The 23,897-nt window shown below is 38.2% G+C and overlaps 1 protein-coding gene across 2 annotated transcripts in view; it reads right to left on the reverse strand.

Moving 5' to 3' along the window:
* LOC101520298 (CD302 antigen) overlaps positions 1-23,897 on the reverse strand; it is a 117,996-nt gene that overhangs the window by 30,618 nt on the left and 63,481 nt on the right. For both annotated transcript variants that reach the window (XM_058664548.1, XM_058664549.1), the window contains exons 24-34: positions 19,131-19,260; positions 17,786-18,012; positions 15,322-15,487; positions 12,954-13,121; positions 11,579-11,695; positions 9,895-10,086; positions 8,229-8,455; positions 6,983-7,151; positions 5,473-5,622; positions 4,760-4,882; positions 3,077-3,244 (exon numbers count right to left, since the gene is read on the reverse strand). In XM_058664548.1, the coding sequence (XP_058520531.1) occupies positions 3,077-3,244; positions 4,760-4,882; positions 5,473-5,622; positions 6,983-7,151; positions 8,229-8,455; positions 9,895-10,086; positions 11,579-11,695; positions 12,954-13,121; positions 15,322-15,487; positions 17,786-18,012; positions 19,131-19,260 (1,837 nt within the window). The remainder of the gene's footprint in view (positions 1-3,076; positions 3,245-4,759; positions 4,883-5,472; positions 5,623-6,982; positions 7,152-8,228; positions 8,456-9,894; positions 10,087-11,578; positions 11,696-12,953; positions 13,122-15,321; positions 15,488-17,785; positions 18,013-19,130; positions 19,261-23,897) is intronic.

Here is a 23,897-nt window from a genome sequence, read left to right on the forward strand (position 1 = left end):
ATACTATGGAAACTGATTGTTTCATAGCTTCAAAACCATCATTAAAAAAACCCTAATTTCTTTTCAAACCAAAGTGTTTTCCTTTCCACTCGAATTCTCTTCACTGCCTTCTGAATTGTCTTCCAAAGAAACGGAAGCATTCTCATGCTCTCAGTTGCCCTTTCCAAAGTGCTTTCGGGACAGTCACTCTTTGTATGTTTTTCCTGACTTGGTCACAAATTGCTTAAAGCTGTAAAGGTCTGTGCTTGACTTATCTAACAGCAAATAGGATATTATTCGCCTTAAGGTGACTGAAGCCACTAGGATAACCTAATTTCATCCCTCGCCATTCAAATATAGGCACCAACCCAGTCCATTTCTCTGCATTTGGCACAGGTGTACTGTGATTTTAAAAAACATCTCTGAGCTGACCAGCCTTCTCTCACCATGTCCAACTGCACACCGGGCATTTGGACATGGCACTGACTCTCATCACCATATGGACAACTTGAAATGGTCAAAAGAGAGCTCTTGATATACACCCCCCAACCCTCTTCTTGGTTCAGCTGTTTTCCATCCCACTCAGAAGAGAACCAGAACTCTTGAGCTTTGCATCCAAAGCTACACATAGCTGGTGGATGCCTGCCCTGCTGCTCTTTCCTGAAGGTTCTCTCCCACTGTTGGCCTCTGCCCCTGGCCCTCACATGGTTGATGTTTCAGGTTTCAGCTTTACTGTCTTCTGCTCTCAGACATCCTGATAACGTAGTCAGTCGCCTTGTCTTTTACATAGTTTGTAGCTATATTTTCCCGTTCCTAAATGTTTCTGCTCCAGTATGTATCTGAGAACAAGTTTGTTATCTGTCTTGTTTATAGGTGCAGCTTCGCATACAGAACAGGGTGTCACATGTAGTAGACACTTTAAATATTGCTGAGTAAATGTATTGGAGAATACTTTTGGAAGCTCATGGAAGGAGCTGAGCAGTCAGCCCAGCAGGGAAGAGGTTTGTTAGCACGCCTTCGTTCCCTGTCACAGTGCCTGGATTCAGTGCCCAGCTCCAGTTCCTGACTTCAGCTTTCTGCTAATGCAATAGCAGTAGCTCAAATAACTTGGGTTCCTGCCACCCACTGAGGCCACTGCAGCCATTTGAGAAGTGAACCAGCAGATGGGAGCTCTCTTCTGCCTTGTCTTTGTCTTTCTATGCCTCTGAATAAATAAAAATAAAAGTGCAAAAGAAAACCCATGGAACAAATGAATTAAAAGGTAAACTTAGTGTAAAAAGTAATTTGAAATCCAAGTATCACTTTTTTTCCATAATATGCATTTTCCAAGAATCTTTTGAAATACCCTGACAGATACCAATTATTAAATTTTTAAAATTTGTTTACTTTTACTATTGGAAAAGCATAGAATTAGTCAGACAGAGAACTACAGCCACTGGTTTGATAAATGCAATGCCTGTAAAAGCCACGGCAGACCAGGTCAAAGTCAGTAGCTCGGAACTCAATCCAGGTCTTCTTCTTCTTCTTCTTTTTTTTTGTTGACAGCAATTTTTATTGTCCACTGGTGCAAAAAATTCATGATAATTGTGATGCATTTCCCAAGAAATTTACAATGAAGTTTAAACATAAATTATACAGATCACAAATTTTCTATTTTGTACTACTTAGGATCAAATTATTTTGATAAATATACCCAGGGGACAAACAGGTCCTGAGTGAATGACTGAGTTCAAATCTGTAAAATATAGCTTCTGATTTTGAACATGGTGTTTCAAAATTCTTAAACAAGCATTCATACATTGTAGTTTTGGGGAAAATAGTACATATGGCCTTATCTTGCATTTGGGAAACAGCCCAAGCTGAATTTCACATACAATATTCCCTTCCTCTAAATTAATCTCCAAATGGACTGCAGAACAGAGACAGATACTTCTGGGTTAGTCCCCAACAATGAAGAAAATACACACAAGTCAACAATGAAACAAACAAAAGGAAGGAAAGCTTCACTAATAGCCAAGAGAAGTCGTTCTTGTTTTGTTTTTGTTTTTTAAAAAAAGGATCACAGGGAATTTAAATAGCAGATCAGTCATGCTACTTGGGGTGATCAGACAAACTTGAACACTTACAAGGTGAGAAACTTTACTAAGGTCCTGGAGGTGAGTGTTTGGAGGTGCTGGGCAAAACACATCACAGGTAAGAAACAGGAAACCTACCTCAGCATTTCTGGAAGGCACAATCTATGAAAGAGAAACCTAGCATATTAAACCCTTACTGAATATACATGGAAGGAGTAAGGCAGGCAAGATCCTGAGTCGTGGTCTGCTGCCTTCCTGACTGGCCAGTAGCAGAAAGCTGGACAGGAAGACGAGAACTAGCTATCCTGATTGGAGATGTTGGCATCCCAAGCATGTTGTGACTGCTGCAGCAAACACCTGCTCCAAGAGCTAGGGTTTTGTCTTTAATGTTTACATTCCAAAGTGGACATTTTCATGATGCATCTTTTACAATATATCTGGAAGAAAAGTTAGAGCTGTCTCCAGAAATTAGGTTAGGGTATTTTTAGCACTAGTGTATCTAACAATTCATAATGAAACAGAAACTCAAATAAATTATAATTTCCTATATTAACCCTGCATATTTTAAATAAGGTTTTGTATTGCTTTAAAACTAACTTTGAGTTTTATGAGAATGGTAAGAAGGGAGGCAAACTAGCTACAGAAATAGACATGTTAGCTTTTACATATTCAAACTATAAAATAAAATACATCTTAAAAAATGTTTTTTAAGATGTTTACAACATTTAAAAAATGTTACCTCCCTAACACCCTGGCAGCTTCCAGTTTTCTTAGCAAAGAAATATGTAAAGTTTAGATTGTTGAACTGTTTCATGTTGGAGCTTTAGATATCTTGTGCATTTACCAGCTTTTGTGATCTTTTTTTTTTAAACAGGAACAATCTCTGACTTAATGAAGGCATATGGATATACTTTTATAAGTAAGAAGTTCAGGGCCAACTATAGAACTCTGCACAGAACTGGGCTGTACATTTCCTGACCTGTTCTTCAAGAAATTTCCTTTCAGTCAGGTTTTATACTTACTCAGAGGCACTTGACAGACAACCCTTCCGTAGCCATGAGAACAGTCAACTTTTTTCCAAGTTTCAGTTGAAGCTAACAAAACGCTACATTTCCCATCGTCATTGTTACTTTTATTCTCCCACTTGACAAATGTCACTTTTGAGCCATCCAACCAACTCCAGGATTGATCTGAATAAACAAATTCAATACATCTATATTTAGTCACTAAAGTAATACATTTAAAGTATAGTGCATGTCACCAACTTGACTTGGATCTGTGCTGTCCAGTGCAACAGCCACGATCCAAAATGAAATCTCTTAAAAGTGGAAAACAATTTAAAATAAGTTTTCTGTTCTTCAGTCACAACCATCAATGCTAAGTGGTCAGGAGTTGCCTGTGGCCAGTCATGATCAAGCCGGATAGGACAGGTATAGAAGGGTTCTGACTTGATACAAGCTTTTGTTGGACAGCACTAATAAAGAACGTGGTATCACAATTCAAGTGAGAATGGTGTGTGTGTGTTTATGAGCTGAGGAAAAGGTATGTATGTGTACGTGCTTTAAGATTTATCTGTTTTTATTTGAAATGCAGATTTTATGGGGAGAGGAGAGACAGAGGAGAGAGATCTTCCATTCACAGCCTCACTGCCCAAATGACTGGAGCTGCATCAGTCCAAAGGCAGGAGCCTAAAGCATCTTCCAGGTTTCGCATGTGGGTTTAGGGGCCCAAAGATTTGGACCATCCTTTGCTGTTTTCCCAGGAACATTAGGAGGGAGCTGGATCATGAGAGAAGCAGCTGGGATTCAAACTGGGGCCCATATGGGATGCTGATTCAACAGACAGAGGCTTAATCCACCACAGCGCCAGCCCCAAGGGACAAAAAAACCAACTGGTATAATTAGATAAGTGGCTAGAAGAAGAAGGATCTAGAGGGGCCCAGGAGAGTAGCCCCATTCATCTATGGCTGCATTTCTGCTTTATGGCTGAGACGGCACCACCTTGTGGTGATAGCATAAACACAATTCATACTTCATTTTGATCAAATCTGAACACTCATTTTTTGGACATATACATAGTATTGAAATTTAGTTCAACTATTTCAAGTTCAATTTTGCATAACACATAGAATACTTTCAATGACCTCTTAATCAATCCCAAGTTCAGCTAAATATCTTTTATTGCTTGTTGAAAAATTCTCCCACAAATTCCCTTTGAATTAATCTGCTATACTTTTACTAAACCTGTTCGTAAAAACTTTCTATTAAGACCTGGATTTTATCTGTGGCAAAACATATTCTGAGAAAGGAATGGCAAGAAGATAAGATTCCAAAAAAAATGTTATTAGCTATAGAACTACAGAGCGACAGTCATCAGAATCGTAGGGAAGTCAACCCTGGGTTTCTTGTGGATAAACAGCCAGCCAGACATTGCTGGAAAAGGAAAAGAATCCTGAAGTTGATCCATAGATCTCAGAAATAGGCCTCCAGAAATTAACTTTTCTATTTCATTATTGTTCTCCAATATCACTAAGTGAAAATTATGAATTCACTTAAGATTGACAGACTTCTAGTGTAGCTGGCACAGCTGGCTTATTTATCAATAAGCATGGGCAACCACTTGGCAGGTTTCAGTAAGATTGGCTTGGTATTTAGGGTAAGCTTGAACTCTCTTTGCACAGAGCACACGCTAAAGTTGTCACTTACCGATAGAATGTTGAGATAATCCAAGCCAAACTCTCATGGTAATATTATTATTTTCTCTTATCAGTTGGCTCACAAATTGATTCTCATCTTCATCCTTTATGGTCACAATCGTTGAGGAATGATCTGTTGAAAGAAAACAAACCTCCAACTAATTAGCTTCATGCAACCTAGAAAAGTTATTTATTCTGAATGAGCTGTTTGGAAAAAAGTTTTCATGAACATATTATTGAGAAAGTTAAGCATTAGAGTCTGCTTTTTAAAAACTGGTATTTATGTCAAAAATTTAAAAGTACTTTCTCAAAATAATAATTTTATTTATACCACTTAGCCAACTTAATAAGATGTTACCTCTCCATTTAAGCTATATTTAAAATTATTTCAATTTGCTTGTCGGTATTTTTGCTTAACAGTCTAACAGTTCACCTAGCATCTTTTATTATACTTCTTCCTCCTTTCATTTTCCATGTACTGTTTCTTACAGTGATAACTTGTAATTTTATTCCAAAATGCCATTGAGTTTCTGCACCATAAAACACTTAACTATTACTACAGTGGGCAATTACCACTGGGAAATTATATTGTAAAACCATTATACAAGGTAAGTGCTTTGAAGATATTTTCAGAACTATAATCATTACTTCAAATTATTTCCTTAAGAAACCTTTTTAAGGACTAAATCATTGAGTTTAAGACAAATCCGAGTTTTAACTCACCGAGTTCTGAACACAGGTATTTGGCTTCTGAGAAACTGTGCAGTGCCCGGTCCGAGGCGTAACAGTGACCCTTGTACTGCATCCACTGTGTCCCATTTTCTTTTGCTTCAGGACATCTTGATGAGTGTGAATAAGAGGTCAGCTCTTTGGCTACAGAAAGTTAGACACAATCAAGATGTATAGGAAAAAAAAAATGACTGCCTTTCCAAACCTCATGAACTATCCTTATGTGAAACTCTTGCTTGTGTGGGTGAAAAGCACTGAATTCACTACACAACCAGACAAAGCCACAGCCTATGCTCTCTGAATACATATCTCCTTCCACATCTTAGAATGCCATTCTGAAGATGAGACGGTTTTCAGACTAAAGTAAAAACAGCTTTAGAGAGATGGGGAGGGAAGCAAAATCAGGTTGGGCAGACCTGAAATTATTCTGAAATAATAATGTAAATTAGTTTTGCATTTTATTTTGATAAAAATTAAGTTCAGCTAGACATATTAGAAACTATTAGTGTTAATTTATTTTGCAAAATCCCCACAAAGTTATTTTTTGTTTGAAAGGTGGAATAACACAAAGAAACAAAATCTTCCATCTGCTGATTCACTCCCCCTAAATGGTCACAACAACTGGGACAGGGCTAAGCTGATGCTGGGAACTCCACTCCCATGGCCCTCATGAGTGGCAGAGGCCTGCGTAGTTGGGCAAGTACCTGCCAGTTTCCCAGAAGAGCAGGAAGATGGATGAGAGGTGGAGAAATCGGAACTCAAACTGGTGGTCAATATGGGGTTATGGCATTGCAAGAGGCAATTTAACCTACCGTGCTGCCAGTTTTCACATTGTGGTCAACTTTTTCATCGTTGTTACTTTTAAGTGTGCAATTCAGTGGCATTAAATAAGTTCATGTGCATTAATCACCCCCATCTGTCTCCAGAAGTTTTCGTCTTTCAAAACTGAAACTGAACCTATTAAATCATAACTCGTCACACCTCCTTCCTGTAATCCTTGGTAACTTCCAACACCTGGGTTGCTTCCTTGTTTTAGCTATTCTGGATTATGCTACTATGAACATGACTGTATAAGTATCTATTTGAGTGTCTGCATTCAATCCCTTGGAATATTTACCCACAAGTGGAATTCCAGGATCATATTAGCAATGTTAAATTTCTGTTAAAATTGCTATATTGTTTTCTACTATCTATCTTTCTCAGTCTACCTTAAAAATGAATTTTAAAGAGAGCACCTCTTTTTGAAAAACATTGAGAAGGAAAATTAGAGTTCAAAAATTCTAGAGTAAAATTTATTTGGTGATAGAATAAGTGAAAGATTTTGGGAACAAATTCCCTGAGTGGACATATTGTATTTGTTTCTATTCACCAATCATCAAAATCATATTTCTACAATATATCAATAAACTAATTAAATATATATTGAACATTTTATTAAGTATTAACCCTGTGCATCTGTTATATCTTATTTTAGTAAATACATTTATTGGACATGAAAGCTTACGTTTTGTAGGTTTATAACAAATAGCTCCATCCACTGAAGAACTGCACTTTTCATGCTTCCAATTTCCTTTGGGATCCAAGACAACACAGTCTCCAGGACCTTTTTCCCCTTTCCATGGGATGTAGTCAAATGCACTGCCATCAGACCATTCAAAACTGGATTCACTGCCCTGTGTTGACAGTAAAGAGGTAACCTGAACCCAGCTGTATACTTCAAAAGGAACACAGGAAGCAATATGCATACTTTGAACATTATTATAATACAGATTTAATTTTATTTGGTTGCAAGTGTTGCAGATATGGATCTCTTCTTGGTAAAGCAAGAAATTTATTTTGGAGTACTGATCTGATATATTTGCTCTGCCATAATTAAGTAAAGACTTAGTGATAGAATTACTATCATCAGTCCTTAGATTTAAATTTTTAAAGCATGAGTTTGTGTAACACTTGAAATTAAATGACAGGCAAGTAGTTTCCATTTGTCACAATTACAGTTCTAACTTTCACTGTGTTCTGAATATTGCCTCCCGTGTTTTATAGCTTTACGGTGTGTGTCTGGCTGCATTTTTCATGTAACAGAGGCCATGCAGCTTTAGTGAACAGAAAAGGAAAATACTTGCCAAGCAACTGAAAAGGAGAACATCCTTACCATCCTTCCTTTTGTCTACTTTCCACACTCTGTCCTTAAACTTCTTTAAATGAAGTCTGAAACTCTAATTTCAAAAGATAATTTTTATGCCCAGTGCTATTAGAAGTATACACATTTACTAATTAATGGGATTTAAGTAATAACAAAAGATGTGTTTACCAGAAGGCTAATTTTAAATAGTGCTAATTCCTAAAGTAAAAGTTGAAGAGCTTATGCGTTCATGAATTTAAACTTGTTAAAATTTCATCTGGCATTTCGTATAAAATTCTGTGTTAAAATATCAACAAAAGTACTATTATCATGATCACCATGCAAGTCAATGGGAGACCTGTTATTTTCCGGGTGATTATAGAGATGCTGCTGAAACATTAAACCACTGGTATGCAGTAGCCCAGCCATTTGCCCTCATGCATTCTACAAATTTAGTTGTTCATTTCTTCTATGTTGTAAAAGGTATAAAAGCATCATGTTACGCAAACTGAGATTTAGGACTTAATGTAATGTTGCACATTAAGTTAATATTTTATACTCTGTTTTCTAACTCTGTTACTTAGCATTTCAGATTTGGGAAATTTTTAGAAAACAAAGCAAAACTTACATCATGACTTGACAGCCCAACCCACAATGGAAAGCCATCACGTTTTGCAATATCTTCCAAGAAGAGCTGGCCGTTTTGATCATGGACACTTGCCAACTGACCTCTGCCTTCAGAACATGCCTTTAATGCTTCATACCACGTTACCCTTTTTTGAATAACATTATAAATATTATCTTCATATGGAATAAACTCTGGCAGTGTGGTATTATATTCTTCCTTGTAGTCAACTATAATATGCAAATTAAAAGTGTTAGTGATTAAATTAATTTCAAACACATATCTAGGACAAGTAGACACTTTTTATTTCAAAAGCCAAATAAAACTGGATTTCTTATCAAGGGAGTATATAGTTTTCTTTTATGATTGCCATGGCACATATAATAAGGCTTTTCAATATTACAGTTATGTGGTTGCTTCTAAAAGGCATAAACACAGTCTTCCATCGAAGAAGCTCACATAGTCAAGGTAATGACCACACCTGAAATGATGACAAAACTAATAACACAAACATTTATAAGTCTGAGTAAAGGGGAGACTCATCTGGAACACAGGAGTCAGGAAGCCTGCTTGATAAACCAGAATGTAGGGTTATGTGAAATTAAGACTATAAAGAAATAAAAGAAAGTAAGAAAGTCTAAAGGCAACAATAACTACAAAAGAACACAGGAGCCAAGGGAGATAGCTCCCAATGGCCAAAGCTGGAACAGCTTCAGCAAAATAGTAAATAATTTGCAGTATGTTGGTTTATCATCCAACACATATATCTAAAAAATGAATTAAGAGAGTTAGGTGAAATTAAGAATAGAAAGAAATGACATAACCAGAAAGTAAGGAAATACTGAAAACACAGAAATAATAAAGCCACAATGAGGAAGATGTAAATAAAAGACAATGTACTTTAAAACGGGAGAAAGTAGACAAATGTCACTCCAGAGAAGCTGAGTGACTGTATATACATGTTCTCTCCTGGGGGAAGAGGCAGGATTAGTCTTTAAGTTGGCTGTGCGTGAGGGGCCATGTTAGGAACTAGGGTAGGGTTAATAGAGGAACGGGGCTGGGAGGAGCTAGGAACAGAGACTGGTCCCTAAAAATTCTCAAAACGTTACACGGATTCAAAGAATTTCTGCAGATGGTTGATGGAAAACGTCTTGGAGATGTTATTTTGTAGCCTTGCGAAGGGAGACCATCAGCCTGGATGCCACTGTGATGGGGTCCATTAACAGAGGGCTTTGCACAGATGAGCTATTCTAAGTTACTAACAGCTTAGAAACTAACATGCATTATGAACTAGATATATTTAAGGATTAGGCAAGGTGTCACCTCGTCCTGAAGGCATTGCATGTCCTCATCACTGCACTATTTGTTGTATCATCGGTCTCTTGTAACTTCCCCAGAATGAGGTCTGTATCCAGTAATTTAAAACTAACCTATGTAAAACAAGACTTTAAATCTCTCTAAATGTGGTTTGCTTCTTGGGGCCAGGACCGTGGCATGAACTACCAGTCTGCTCCTTCCTCAGTGGCTGCTCCAGCAGCTCACACAAACTGAGAGCAATAATCTCTCTCTCTCTCTCTCTCTCTCCCTCTTTCTCTCTCACTCACTGGTGGAGCTAATGCCCTTACAATCTCTTTCCCTGGAGTGAAAAATCCTGCCTTAGCATACTTACCCATTTCAATCTTACAAACAACAATGCTGTGTTGTTGAAAATAAATTGTTTCTTCCATGTTAAAGGGTTGAATATCCCAGAAGCCATCGGTATTCAATCCAGCCCAAAACTTGCCATTTTGTACGGCTGGTCTTCCCCCTCTCCAGTGTGTATACGACAATGTAGTCTTATCAAACCATGTAAGAGAATTACCTAGAGAAGACACATTTTTTTCTATGTTTAGAGGTTCAATCAAGATTTGAATTACAGTTCTGATATTAATATTCTAAACTTGACTAGTTTTTTTCCATACCTTCTCAAAGGTTGCTTGCTTTTATTTATATATATACACATGTTATATATACATATACCTTTAAAATAATTTTTATTACAATAGTAAATCATGCTTATTTTATTTGGAAAATACAGATTAAATGAACACTTAATTGCACTACTATTCAATAACAACATTTTATTGGTTTTCATCAAATTTACATTTCTCTTAATATATATTTAATTGGAAACTGAAGCAAACATAATTTTTATTGAAGGTTGGTATATCACAAAATTACTAACAGAAATCTCTTTGGATCTAAACTATACACAGCTATCCATACCTATGATCAATCAAATTTTAAAAGATTTATGTATTTATTTGAAAGAGTAATCAGAAAGAGAGAGGTTGAGAGACAGAGAGAGATAAGAGACAGAAATCTCCCATCTGCTGGTCTACTCCCTAGATGCCCGCCAGAGCCAGGGCTAGGCCAGACAGAAGCCAGGAGCCAGTGTGTTCTTCGGGGTTTGCAGGTGGGCAGCAGGGGCCTAAGGACTTGGCCTTTCTTCTGCTGATTTTTCCAGGTTACCAGCAGTGAGCTGGGTTGGAACTGAGACTTGAACCAGCACTCCCATGGGATGGCTGCATAACAGGAAAAGGCTTTGCCCACTACACTACAGCCAGTCCTATGGTCAGCCAGCATTTTTCTTTTGAAAGATTTATGTATTTTCTTATTTGAAAGTCAGATTTACATAGAGAAGGAGAGACAGGGACAAAAGGTCTTCCATCTGCTGTTTCACTCCTCAAATGCCTGTGATGGCCACAGCTGAGTTGACTCAAAACTGGAAGCCAGAAGCTTCTTCCAATTCTTCCATGTGGGTACAGGTTCCTAAGGCCTTGGGCCACCCGCTGCTTCCCCAGACAATAAGCAGTGAGCTGGATTGGAAGTGGAGCAGCTGTGCATTTGGGATTTTGGCATTACAGGGTAGGGAATTAACCTGTTGAGCTATGGTGTCGGCGTCAGTCGGCCAATTTTTTATGAAGATCACAATGACAGTGCAATGTGGAAAAAACAGCCCCGCTCAACAAGTGGCACTGGAAAACTGTAGTTCACATGCGAAAGATGAAGCTTTGGGATTGTTTTGTTTTGTTGTTTTAATGGGAATAGTGATTTTAGTTGAGGGATTTCTAGAGGAAAGAGTGCAGAAAGAAATTATTTCCCACTATTTTACTGTAAGCTTGATAGTAAGATGTATAAGTGGCAGAGAAGAGATGCGAAAATCATATTACTATTTTTAGTATGCTAAGCACAAAATCACACTTATGTATACTGGCAAACATATCGTTTGAAGAAATATACTTTTGTGACTTGATAACGAGTTAGAAGGAAGTTTGAATACAAGCAGAAAACACTGGCAATGTCTGACTTACCTTCATACGTTAACCCTAACAGGACCCAAGAAGCCATATAATGGAGGCGCAGAAGCTGCTCAAGAACAAAGTTATTCTCCTCCTCATCTCGAATGCTGAGCATATGTGATTTTGGATCTGCCATATAAAGACAGTTGGAAATTTAATAATCATTAAGTATATTTTATTTAGTTTGACAGGTTTAAAAAATTTTATTTCTCAATTTAGTATAAAATCTAAAAATAACAGAAAGACATGAACTCAAAGTATCTCATTATATCAGAATAAATGAGTTAAGAAGTTGTCAAATACTTTGTGTTAAATTTGGCTTTCGAATATAATAGAAAACTCATAGCTGGGAAGAAAATTTAAAATACTGATTCATTTCACTATTCTGCCCTCCTAAATTAAAGATCCTTTCATTTTATATACAAATCCACCCATGCTAATGATATATTCTCCAGAGACTATGGTATAATAAGTAAATCTTGGATGGTATAATTTCCTTAGTGATTATTATTATTTTGGGGGTTCTGCAGTTTGCTTCTCCAGAAATAAATAGACGGTGCATCAGAAAACACATATATGGATAAAGAGTTTGCAAACAATGGTTTAAAGAAAAGCAAAGTAGTTCACTAATGCCAATATTGCTGGAAGTAAATATAGGTCACTGTACATTGGGTAATGTTCAATAGGAGGCTATGGTGACAAGTGTTTCTCAAACTTGTTTTGTTTCTAAATTTTTTTTCTTCCAGAATATCTCTAAATACAAGTATTATAAAGTGCATACTTTGAACAATAATGGTTTGATATTTTCTAAGGAACTCTCCACTTAGGTCCCTATTCCATCAGTCACAAATCCTCACTGAATTTCCCAGGAAATACATGAAGATTCCTGAGAACTGTGCGAAACATGCATTTAAGCACAGCTGCCTCTCAGCAGTGCACCTAAGATCCTGACCACTCTAACGAAACTATTTTCACTTCTCTTGCAGCTCTGCTTGATTTAACATCCAGATTTCTCATCTCTAATTTCCTTTCCTTTCCTTTTGAAGGAGAGTCATGCTGTTTACATGTATAAAGACATTCTAGTTTCTCAGTAGATAAGTAAATATGCCATTCTTCCGCATTCCACTTCAACTAGACATTGTAATACTTGGTCACCGATAATGTAGAAATTAGACGATAGATATTTCTTTTTTTTTTTATTATTTTTAATTCATTAATTACATTGTATTATGTGACACAGTTTCATAGGTACTTGGGTTCTCCCCACCCCTCCCCAAGACGATAGATATTTCTAATATCTAGTTACTTGTGCTAATTAGGAATATTTACAACTCAAGTGATACTTTTACAAGTGAGCATGGTATTAATCATAGTAAAAAATACTTACTCAATTGCTGGCATTTAGAATGAGCTTCTTCTGGTGTTGTTGCCATGTGTCTATTCTTTGTTATCATGAAATTGTAGCAACAGTTTTGAAAGGGTATCCATGGAGTACTTAGAACAGGAGACGGACATTCAACATTTGCAACTGGTTTGATTTCTTCTTTAGTGTCATCTAGAAAAAGGGTGATGAGAAGGATTAAATGCTATTCCCAGTCATTAGATTTGATGTGTAAGAACTATTCAGGAAGTCAAGCAATAACAGCCTGGTGATGTGTGTTCTTTATGTATATACAAATATACCAAAAGAAAGCTGACATTCTGCAGGAAAGAAATTACATGACACAATTTCTTACCCCCTCCTGTGAAACGAAGGAGTGTAAGAAATGAGGTGGGACTAGGTTACAGGTTGTTTCTGACTTCCACATTGCCAAAGGTCAAGTACAAAGGACCATTTCAGAGAAACTGTGTTGAACACACAAATTAACAAAAGTCACTAACTTTCATTTTGGAAATTGATTTTCAAGATTCTGCTTACTGACATCTTTCATTTTAAAGGATCATTTTAATGACAGCAGATATCCTAAGAAAGTTATTACTTTAATCAAATCAGCTAGGAATATTGTGTAAAATGTGGCATCTAAAAAATCCGATACATTTTATTTTACGGAAAGCCCATACATTCATGATGCAGATGCAGAGAAGCTGTGCTCAGTGTAGATCCAACTGACTGGATGTGAGGCAGCACCATCAGTGCTTCTCACAGCACAAGAAGCCTCTTTGGGAAGTAGTGTTGACTTTAATTTTTTTTTGAAAGGTAGATTTTAAAGGAGAGAAGGAAAGCCTGAGAGAGAGATCTTCCATCCACTGGTTCACTGCCCAAAGGGCTGCAATGGCCAGAGCTGAGCCAATCTGAAGCCAGGAGGCAGGATGTTCTTCTGGGTCTCCCATGCAGGTGGAGGGTTCCAAGGCTTTGGGTCACCCTCTGCTGCTTTCCCAGGCCACAAGCAGGGAGCAGGATCAGGAAATGAAACAGCTGGGACAGAAATGATGCCCATATTAGGACATCTGCAACACAGGGCAGAGAATTAGCCTCCTGCCAGCCCCAGGGGCATTGACTTTTTAGCACGAAACTGTAAAGCTGGACCCTGATATATGTGAAATCACTTTCCTCTGATTGGACTATAAACTGCAGACCTCATTCAGGCTGAGTCCTTCCAGCTGCCTCCAAGACTATGCAAAGTTCATTCAGACACACACTATACACCTTCAGCTGCAGCTGCTGTTCAAGCTTCAGGGCCACCATATTCCATTCTGTACAGAATGAAGGGTAACCATGGCACGGAGGAAAACACAGTGACAAGCAGAGGACAGTGTCTCTGGATTCCCAATTTTTATTTTTCAAGAGGCTTTACTGTTCCCATACATTGGGGTAATAAATCTTCCTTTAGGCTTATGCTGGCATAAGCCAGTTGCTATTATTTGAAAGTAAGTGGATCTTAACAATGGCTCATAAAAATAATGTTAGCTGCTAATGTTAAGATCTACGGAAGGGGTGGGTGCCATGGCATGTTAATCCTCTGCCTGAAGTGCCAGCGTTACATTTAGGTACCAGTTCTAGTCCTGGCTGCTCCACTTCCCTGCCAGCTCTCTGTTTGTGGTCTGGGAAAGCAGCAGAAGGAAGCTGCTTCAGGCTCCTGTATCCTGATTCCTACCTTCAGATCAGCTCAGCTTCTAGCCACTGCAGTGTTTGTGGAGAGAAACAGCAGATGAAGGATCTCTCTCTGTTTCTCCTCTGTGTAAATCTCTCAAAAAAAAAAAAAAAAAAAAAAGAATAAAATCTATGAGGCCTGGTACAGTAGCGCAGTGGCTAAAGTCCTTGCCTTGCAAGCACCTGTTCATATCCCAGCTGTCCCACTTCCCATCCAGCTCTCTGCTTGTGGCCTGGGAAAGCAGTCGAGGACATCCCAAAGTCTTGGGACACTGTAGCCATTTGGGAGATCCGGAAGAGGCTCTGGGCTCCTGGTTTTGGAACAGCTCAGCTCTGGCCATTGCGGCCACTTGGGGAGTGAACCAGTGGATGGAAGATATTTGTCTCTCCGTCTCTCTGCAAATAAGACTTTCCAATAATTTTACGTGTCAATCTGTTGTCAGCTGATATAAAAATATGACATATTCAAAATAAAAATTAATGACAATACACTTAAAATATAACATTTCTACTGGAATACAAATTTTTGCAACATATTTTTGCAAAAGAGACACTAGTGTAATTTCCTCACAATTCTAAAACCAGATTTTACAAAACTACTCCCTCCTATTCTACTACTTGTGAGTTGGGTGATTTAAGAAATCAATATTTAAAATCCCCATACTTCCTGGATAGTAGCAAATAGCACCCGGCAGGCTGGTTTCACAATCAGCCGTTCTCCAGAATCCATTCTTTTCTAAAAACACGCAGTCTTCAAGATGGTGGTGGTTTTCATCCCAGCGAGTAAATTCAAGACGTCTTCCATCTGACCAACCAAAGTTGAGTTCATCCTGCAAGGGGCAGAAATATATACCAAGTGGCAAACTTCATTTATCCATTTTGTATCATTTTGACCCTCATGAGCAATCTAAAGATTTGTAACTTAATTTTTTATGCAACACACTACCTCCACAGCATGTACTATCAGATACCATTCTGAGTGCTTTCCTAATAAGAATTACAACTACATGAAAGAGATACTATTAATCTCTTCATCCTACAGAGGTAGAAACTCAAGATACACAATGTGTATACAGCCACACAGAATAGAAACCTAATGACTGGGACTGTAATCCAGGGTGTCGGTCCTGACAGCCTATGACCTTAACCATTGTGCTACGTTGCCTCACACTTGACTGGAACTGCTGAGTGCTGGAAGCCACCAAGCCAAGTGGCATGAGGACTACTGCATGTGCTGATGGAGACAGAGAGCAGAGGACACATGCTTTGAGGGCCAAGCATACCTGATTTAGAATCCTGGTTCAAATTCCTTACCAGCTTTTAATCTGTGAGCTACCTCTTCAATTTTCCATCGCTTCATCTATCCAATGGGCATACACTTAACCTGAAGCAGCTCAAATAACAACATGTGTGGGTTAAGCAGTACACAAAGCTACATGAATATAGGCTTTTCTCTTCTTCATGCCTTCACCCTGGCAGATCCCGCATTGCTGTTCTCACCTTCATCTTGTATGCTGTAGGGTGCATGAAGTCTGGAAACATCCATCTTTTCATGCCAACAAGGATCTGACCATCCAGTTATCTTAAGATAGGATTACAGAGATGGGTCACAAATCTGGGGAAAGGACTGTGGGATCCAGGCCTGTCTGAGCTTCTCTCACTGAGTCAGGAGGGCAACAGGCCTCTCCTACAATGACGGCCTAATTGGCCCAGGGATTTCTGCTTTCCTGGGGTTGAAGGCGCCCGGTACTACCAGAACTTAGAGAATGGCATGAAAGCTCTTCCCAGGATCCTTAGTGAACCCTAAGCAGCAAATAAGGTCAATACTATGAGCCGCTTCAATCTAAATGTGCTCAACCAGAGCTACACTGGTAATCTTGGACTAGGTAATCCCCAAACTACTTTATCTCAAATACGACCCTTGGGAGAAGGTGATTTTGCCTGCATTCTTGTCTGCACCCCCCTGGATTCCTTCTCTTTGCTACTTTCTCCATAGGCTAGTGCTACAAATTAATAAAAGGTTTGCATTCATTGCTGGTAAGAATTCTTTGCGGAATAATAAGTACCAAGAACATCTACCTAGGGTCAGAACTCAAGATGGGTGCAACACTTTTCTAATTCCTTTTAAAAGTAGCTTAATTTCACTGTGTCGACTTTGAAAGGAATGGAAAGGATTCTTTAACTCATCTGACAGTCTTTTCATTTCCAGTTTGCTCAAGGATATGGTACTCCTGATTTTAGCTTCATGTTTGATTAGAATAAATTAAAAATGCACCCAACTGTAAATCCTCCACAAATTTTTCTTTATGTAAACAACAAAGCAGATCTTTCAACAGTATATTCCATGAAATTCTTTGGAGTAAGACTTTATTTTTAAAGTTATGTTTATTTCTTGAAAAGCAGAATGAGAAGAATGAGAGAGAGATGAGTAGAGACACACAGAGTGTGTGTGTGTGAGAGAGAACTTTTCATCTGCTGGTTCACTTCCCAAGCTGTGTGCTTCTTCCAAGTCACCCCCTTGGAGAAGCAGCCCAAGTACTTGGGACATCCTCTGCTGATTTCCCAGGGGCATAATCTGGGAGCTAGATGGGCTGTGAAGCAGCTGGGACTCGAACCTGCATCCATGTGGGAAGGTGGTGTTGTAGGCAGTGGTTTTATCCTCTATGCCACAGTGCTGGCCCCGTGGACTAAGATTTTAAGCCTCTAGCTTTGATAAATTCAGTGCAGTGATTAGTGCACTGCTGGGGATACCCATATTGGATACCAAAGTGCTTTGTTCGAATCCTGGCTCCTCTGCTTCCCATCCAGTTTCCTGCTAATGTGCACAAGAAAGGAAGCAGGTGATGGCTCAAATATATGGGTCCCTGAAAACCACATAGAAGACCCAGATGGAGTCCCAAAGCCTTGGTGTTGGCTTAGCCCAAACCCCAGCTGCTGAGGGCATTTGGAGAGAGAATATCTTTGTGTCTCGTGCCTCTCTATATCTTCAAAATAAAAACAAACAAGTAAATCAAATAAATATTCTAAAAAGATCTCTTTTTTTTTTGGTCTGATGAGAGGGATGCTCTCTGCAATAAAAATGGTCACATTCTATCACCAAGTTGAGGCAGTTAGAACTGGAAACTTACATCCTGACTGGAGAGTCCAATCCACAAGGAGGAGTTCTGCTGGGCTGCCTGCACGGTGAGGAACGCCTGTTGGTAAGGGTCTGTGATGCTCACCAGTTGCATGCTATTTTTCATACACTCCTCCACAGCCTGGTACCAAGTCAGCCTCTTCAGGATGATCTTGTATAAGTTATTTTTGTACTTTACTGTTTCTGAAGCATTCTGCACGGACTGGTTGCTTTGAATTTCTATATGTAAAAGAAAACAACACAAAAACTTCTCCCTTCTGCAAGTTATGGAACTTCCACCCCCCCTCAATTTCTTCCTATCCTATGCTAATCTACTTTACATATTACCTACTTATGTATTTATTCAGATTTGAGATATGCCCTAATGTCTACAATAGATAAAATGCATGAGCTGTAATATTTGTTTTATAAAAGCAGAACAAAATTCTGCCTGGTTGATGTGAACTGGGAAGATGCTAAGCTTTAACCAAACAACCTGCAATAGGATGAGCACTTCATGCTGTCTGTTAAAACCCTCCTTTTGTTTGAAGTGCATCAACAAGGAAGGCTTTCAGTGTTCCCTTACAAAATTCTGATCTGGGAGAGCTACCATGAAAAAGTGGAAAAAGCCACTCACAGCAGGATGTATCTGACTCATTGTTTTGGAGTACTTCTCTGAGTAATGTACTAATCATAAGGGGTGGGCAAAATGGGCAAAGACTAATTTAGCAAAAATGTCCTGCTAAAGTACATGAAATATTTAAAGGTTCTCATTACATGAACAATTTTTTTTTCTTAATCATTTGTTAAAAACTCACTGAGGCCAATGAAAAAACAAGGTATCTTTTCAAAAGCATTTTTTTTCAAACGGATACCACTCCTATTCAAGTAGATGATTTGTATTTTTAGATACATAGTTCACCTTTATTTGTATTATAGAACAGTGCAGACAACGATCCACTACTCAGGCTTCATGTACTCTTCTATATTGTTAAGTCTAACAGTAAATGTTTACATTGGACTCACTTCAAAATATTAAGCATTTTCTTTTCCTTTTCCCATAGTAAAAAAAACAAATCTGAAAAGGTGAGAAATGAAAGAACAAAATCCAACTAGAATTTTACAATCATCAGACAGCTAATATACTAATACACCACGTCATATATTTAACTTCCAAGCTAGGATTAGCAATGGTCCTTGAACAAAATCACACTCCATTTGAGATGATCTGCCTCATCAAATCAGTGTGGACTGATCTACGTCAAACGTTACGATTCCATTTGTAAGATTTCTGTAAAAATTAATCATGTATACTTAACAATATAAAGCATCAAAGTTATTCAGTTAACAGTTGGTACCTGAATATTTCTGACAGAGAGACACAGGGTGATATTCATTGCAGGAAGTAAAATTCCACGTTCCAGTAAAAGGTGACTTTGGGTGGTTGAGTATTACAGCACAGTGGTATTGGGAGTCTTCCTCAAAAATCTAAACAAAAGGCAAAGAGGCATCCACAATGGCAGAACCAACACCTTGGAAATCCCAGCAAGAAAATCTTAGTTTCTAGAATGGAATTTTCCATTGTATGAAGTAACCATGACAATTCTAAGAAAATCCTGATAAACTTTCAAATCACGTGAAAGGGTAATTAACTTCAGGAAATAAAAAACAAAATAGTGTCAAGTTTGATTTAAAAAAAAAAGCATAAAATTATTAGGAATAAAACTGCAACGGTTTTAATGTTTAACACCAAGACCACTGTTGATAGCTCAGGTTGGCAAAACATAATTAGTAATTCAACTTTCAAAATGTCTGTAAACTTTTTAATGACACAATACAGAATATGCCTTACAGCTCTGGTACTTACTGCTTAAGAGCCACTATAAAAGCTTCTGTTTATTAAAAGTATCCAGATTCCACTTTCTAATTACAAATCAATGATACACAGCAAATTTACTCAATATATATTGTTCCACAATTTGTCCCTATGTTTGAAACATAGAGCACTTAAAAAACAGTCAAAAAAATAGTTTAAAGTAGGAACTACAGATAGAAAATGTTAATATTATTTTATTACTCCGTAAATATTACACTAATATTGAGACACAATAATTGCAGGAAATCATAAAATCAGAAATATAAAAAAGGGACGGAAGTAAAAACTTAGAGATGGTAAAGATGTAGCATTAACTATGTTTTTTTTTAATGAAAAGTGGACTAATATAGATTAATATAGATTAGAAAATGCAAAAAAAAGTAAGAAAAATAGGATAAAAATATTGAAGTAACATTCACAAATGTCTATCAAGTAATAGGGGTAGGAGATTGAGAAAAGGATAGACAAAGCAACTTTCTAGGCCAGTGCTGTAGCACAGTAAGTTAAGCCTCTGCATGCAGTGTCAGCATCACATAAGGGCACCTTTCTGAGTGCTGCCTGCTCCACTTCTGATCCAGCTACCAGCTGATGAACCTGAGAAGACAGTGAAAGATGGCCACTGCAGCTACTTAGGAGTCAGTGGGTGGAAGCTCTTTCTTTCTGTCTCTCCTTCTCTCTATAAATCTGCCTTTCAAATAAAAATATTTATTCTCATTTTATTTGGAAAGCAGAAAGATAGAGTTGTTTTATCTAAAGGTTCACTCCTCAGTTGCCTCCAATACTCAGGGCTGGGCCAGGCCAAAGCTAAAAAGCCCAGAAAATCACCCATGTCCCCCAAGCAGGTGGCAGGGCCCCAAGCACCGGAACCATCACTTATTGCCTCCCAGTGTGCACATTAGCTGGAAGCTAGACAGGAAGCAGAAGAGCTGGGTACTCAACTAGGCATTCTAACAACAGATGCAGGTATCACAGGGCATTTTAACTACTGTCCTAAATGCCCATCCCCAAATTTTCTATTTTTAAAGAAGGATCTCCAAAACAAATTCTAACACTTTATAGCTTGTTCTCCCAAATGTTCAGTGAAAACTCCCTCCCCACGCTGAGTCTTGGCTGCAGAACACAGAAAAGCCAGCACTCCATCACAAGTTGATGGTATGCGAAGCTGGTGTGATCAGAAAAATATCTGCTGATACAGCATTGAAAAATCAACTCTTTGATAGACAAACAAACATTCCCAGATGGAATTCTAACAAATGTAACTCAGTAGCAAAATAATAATCCATACTTAACAACCAGATCCTATAAAAAGAATCAGAAGATGTTTTCATATAACATTCACTCATGTACTTGTAGCATATCACACATCAACAGGCTGAAAAAGAACTACATGACAATTCCACTAAATATTGGAAACAAGTTTTAGAACGTCCACTATTTATTCCTGATTTTCAAAATCCACGAAGCTAATTACACAATGAAGTATCTTAGACAAACAGTCAATGTAATACTCAACAGGAACAGACTGGAGACTGTCCTGCCAGGTGAGTCAGGATGGTCACAAATGCCCCTGGTGTCTGCCAACCATAGTTCTCAAAATCCTTGCATGTGGAACAAGACATGAAATGAAAAGGACAGGGGGTAATAGGAATGAGTGTTATTTTCCGACTAAGTTATCCTATTAGGAAGCCCAAGAAAATCTAATGGGTAATCCTGAATAACAGTAAGAACTTTTAGTAAGATGGATACCTAAGAAAAAATGTACAAGTTCCCCATACAGTAGCATTCCCACATACCAGTATCAAAATCAAGATAAAGGCTGCCGCGTTCATGGGCAGTAAGAAAGAGACTACAGCATTTCACAGAGCGATCTAAAGAATGACTCAAGCAAATTGAGATAAAATATAAGCATATGTTGAGATAGAAAGTTAAAAAAAATTGTTCATAAAAAACCTAATCATTATCAGGAATTTCTAGATATAACTTTTGTGGTTGGAAATTCACTAAAGTTTATCTGAACTAAAGGATAAGAAAAGTGAAAACAATTTTTTTAAAGTCATGTAATAAGGGACAACTGATCCTATTATGATTTATAAATTTGGCAAAGTTGGGGTTAGTGCATGGCACAATAGGCTGATCCTCTGCCAACGTCCAATATGCGCACCAGTTTAAGTCCTGCATGCTCTATTTCTGATCCAGCTCCCTGGTAATGGCCTGGGAAAGTCATGGAGGAAGGCCAAACATCTTGGGCCCCTGAATCTATAAGGAAGACCCAGAGGAAGCTCCTGGCCCAGCTCTGGCCATTGCTATGATCTGGGCAGTGAACCACTGGATGGAAATTCACGTTCTCTGTCTCTCTCTCTCTTCTCTCTCTCCATAACTCTTTCACATAAAAATAAATCTTTATAAAAACTGTAGTAAAATTGGAGCCAGTGTTGTGATGAAGTGGGTTAAATTGCCTCTTGCAACACTGGCATCCCATATCAGAGTGCTGACTGGAGTTCTGGCTGCTCTGCTTCCAACCCAGCTCTCTGTTTATTCAGCTGGGAGGCAGCAACAGATGGGAAGTGCGTAGGCACCTGCCCCCATGAGGGAGCACTGGCTGGAGATCTGTGTTGTCCTCCGTCTGTCCCAGACCTGATATCACAGTCATCTAAGCAATGAAGCAGAGGATAGAAAGTCAGTCTCTCTCCTCCTCTCTCTCTGGCCCTGCATTTCAAACCAGTAAATAATTAAACCTTAAAAGTAAATGAAGTATGGCAAATGATGATGTTTTCTATACTGGTGGAGTACTTATATGATTCATTCATTCTCTCTGTTATACACACACATACATTCATTACTTTTAACAAATGGAAGTAAACATACAATAAGTGACACCAGAATAGGTGGCTAGGATTAGGAATAAGGGTTGTGCATTGTTTGACAGAAAATACATATGGTGTGATAAGATATGTTGCCAGAAAAAGAACTACCTATGAAACAAAACCAGCAGAAAATATAGGTACATGTTTATCTAACATTTATTTAATGGATTTTCTAACTTAAAGGAAATGTAGGCAAAAGGGGGGAAATGATAGATTTGAACATATCCCAAAAAGACCCAAAATTTGGTAATATTTTTGTATTTGGACTTAAAAAATTTCTTTATTTTTACTTGAAAGTCAGAGCTACAGAGAAAGAAAGATATCTTCCATTTGCTGGTTCACTCCCCCAAACGGCCATTATGGCCAGAACTTCGCCAGTCTGAAGATGGGAGCCAGAATCATCTTTCTGAGTCTTCTAATGAGTTGAGGGATTCAAGACCTCGGGCCTAGGCCATCTCCTGCTGCTTTGCCAGGCTATTAGCAGGCAACTGGATCAGATACGGAATAGCCACAACTGGAACATGCACCCATTTTTTAAAGCTATTAAAATACTTGCAACAACAACACGAAACACAGATGAGAATATTGACTATTTCCCAAGTGATGGAATCAATAAAAAAATGAAGGCTTTGATGGATAAATTTGCAAAGAATATCACAATGGATAAAATACAAACTGTTACTTAATCTACGGAAATCTGTTGTCATTAGAAATCAGAGAAGTATATGGGTCAAGTGTTGTGATGTGGCAGGGGTTAAGCCGCTGCCTACAACAGTGGCGTCCAGTATCTGAGCTGCTCCACTGCTACTTTGATGCCCATTTAATGCACACGGGGAGCAGTGTGTGGGCGCTGCCACTGACGTGGGAGACCTTGGAGGATTTCCTGGCTCTTGGTTCCCACCTAGCTCATGTTGGCTGTTGCAGCCAGTTATGGAGTCAACCAAAGGTTGGAAGAGCTCTTTCATGTTTTTTTTTTCCTCCCTCTCTGGTCACTCTGACTTCCAAATATATGTCTTTTTTTAAAAATAAGTAATCTGTGAAATATCAATGAAAATATATAATGTAGAAAATCAGCAAGAATTTTAAGAAACTAATATTCTTTACAGGCAATGACATAGAGCAGGGAGAATGCCGGTTGTGTAAATGTATGCATTTCTATACTTGATCCAGCCAAAAGGCCAAGAAGTGATGTGTTTGCATTTCTAAGAAAGAGCAGGGGTTACATGCCTATTTTATAGCTATCATGCACATTGATGAAATAAGGAATGTGCATATCAGGAGGGTACCTCACACATTAACTGTTACTACACATTACAAATCATTAATATGCTGGGGATGATGGGTGGGCAAGCACAGCAAACTGCTGACAGCAACATAAACTCACA

The sequence above is a fragment of the Ochotona princeps genome, chromosome 5, assembly GCF_030435755.1.
Source record: "Ochotona princeps isolate mOchPri1 chromosome 5, mOchPri1.hap1, whole genome shotgun sequence".
NCBI classification, from domain to species: domain Eukaryota; kingdom Metazoa; phylum Chordata; class Mammalia; order Lagomorpha; family Ochotonidae; genus Ochotona; species Ochotona princeps.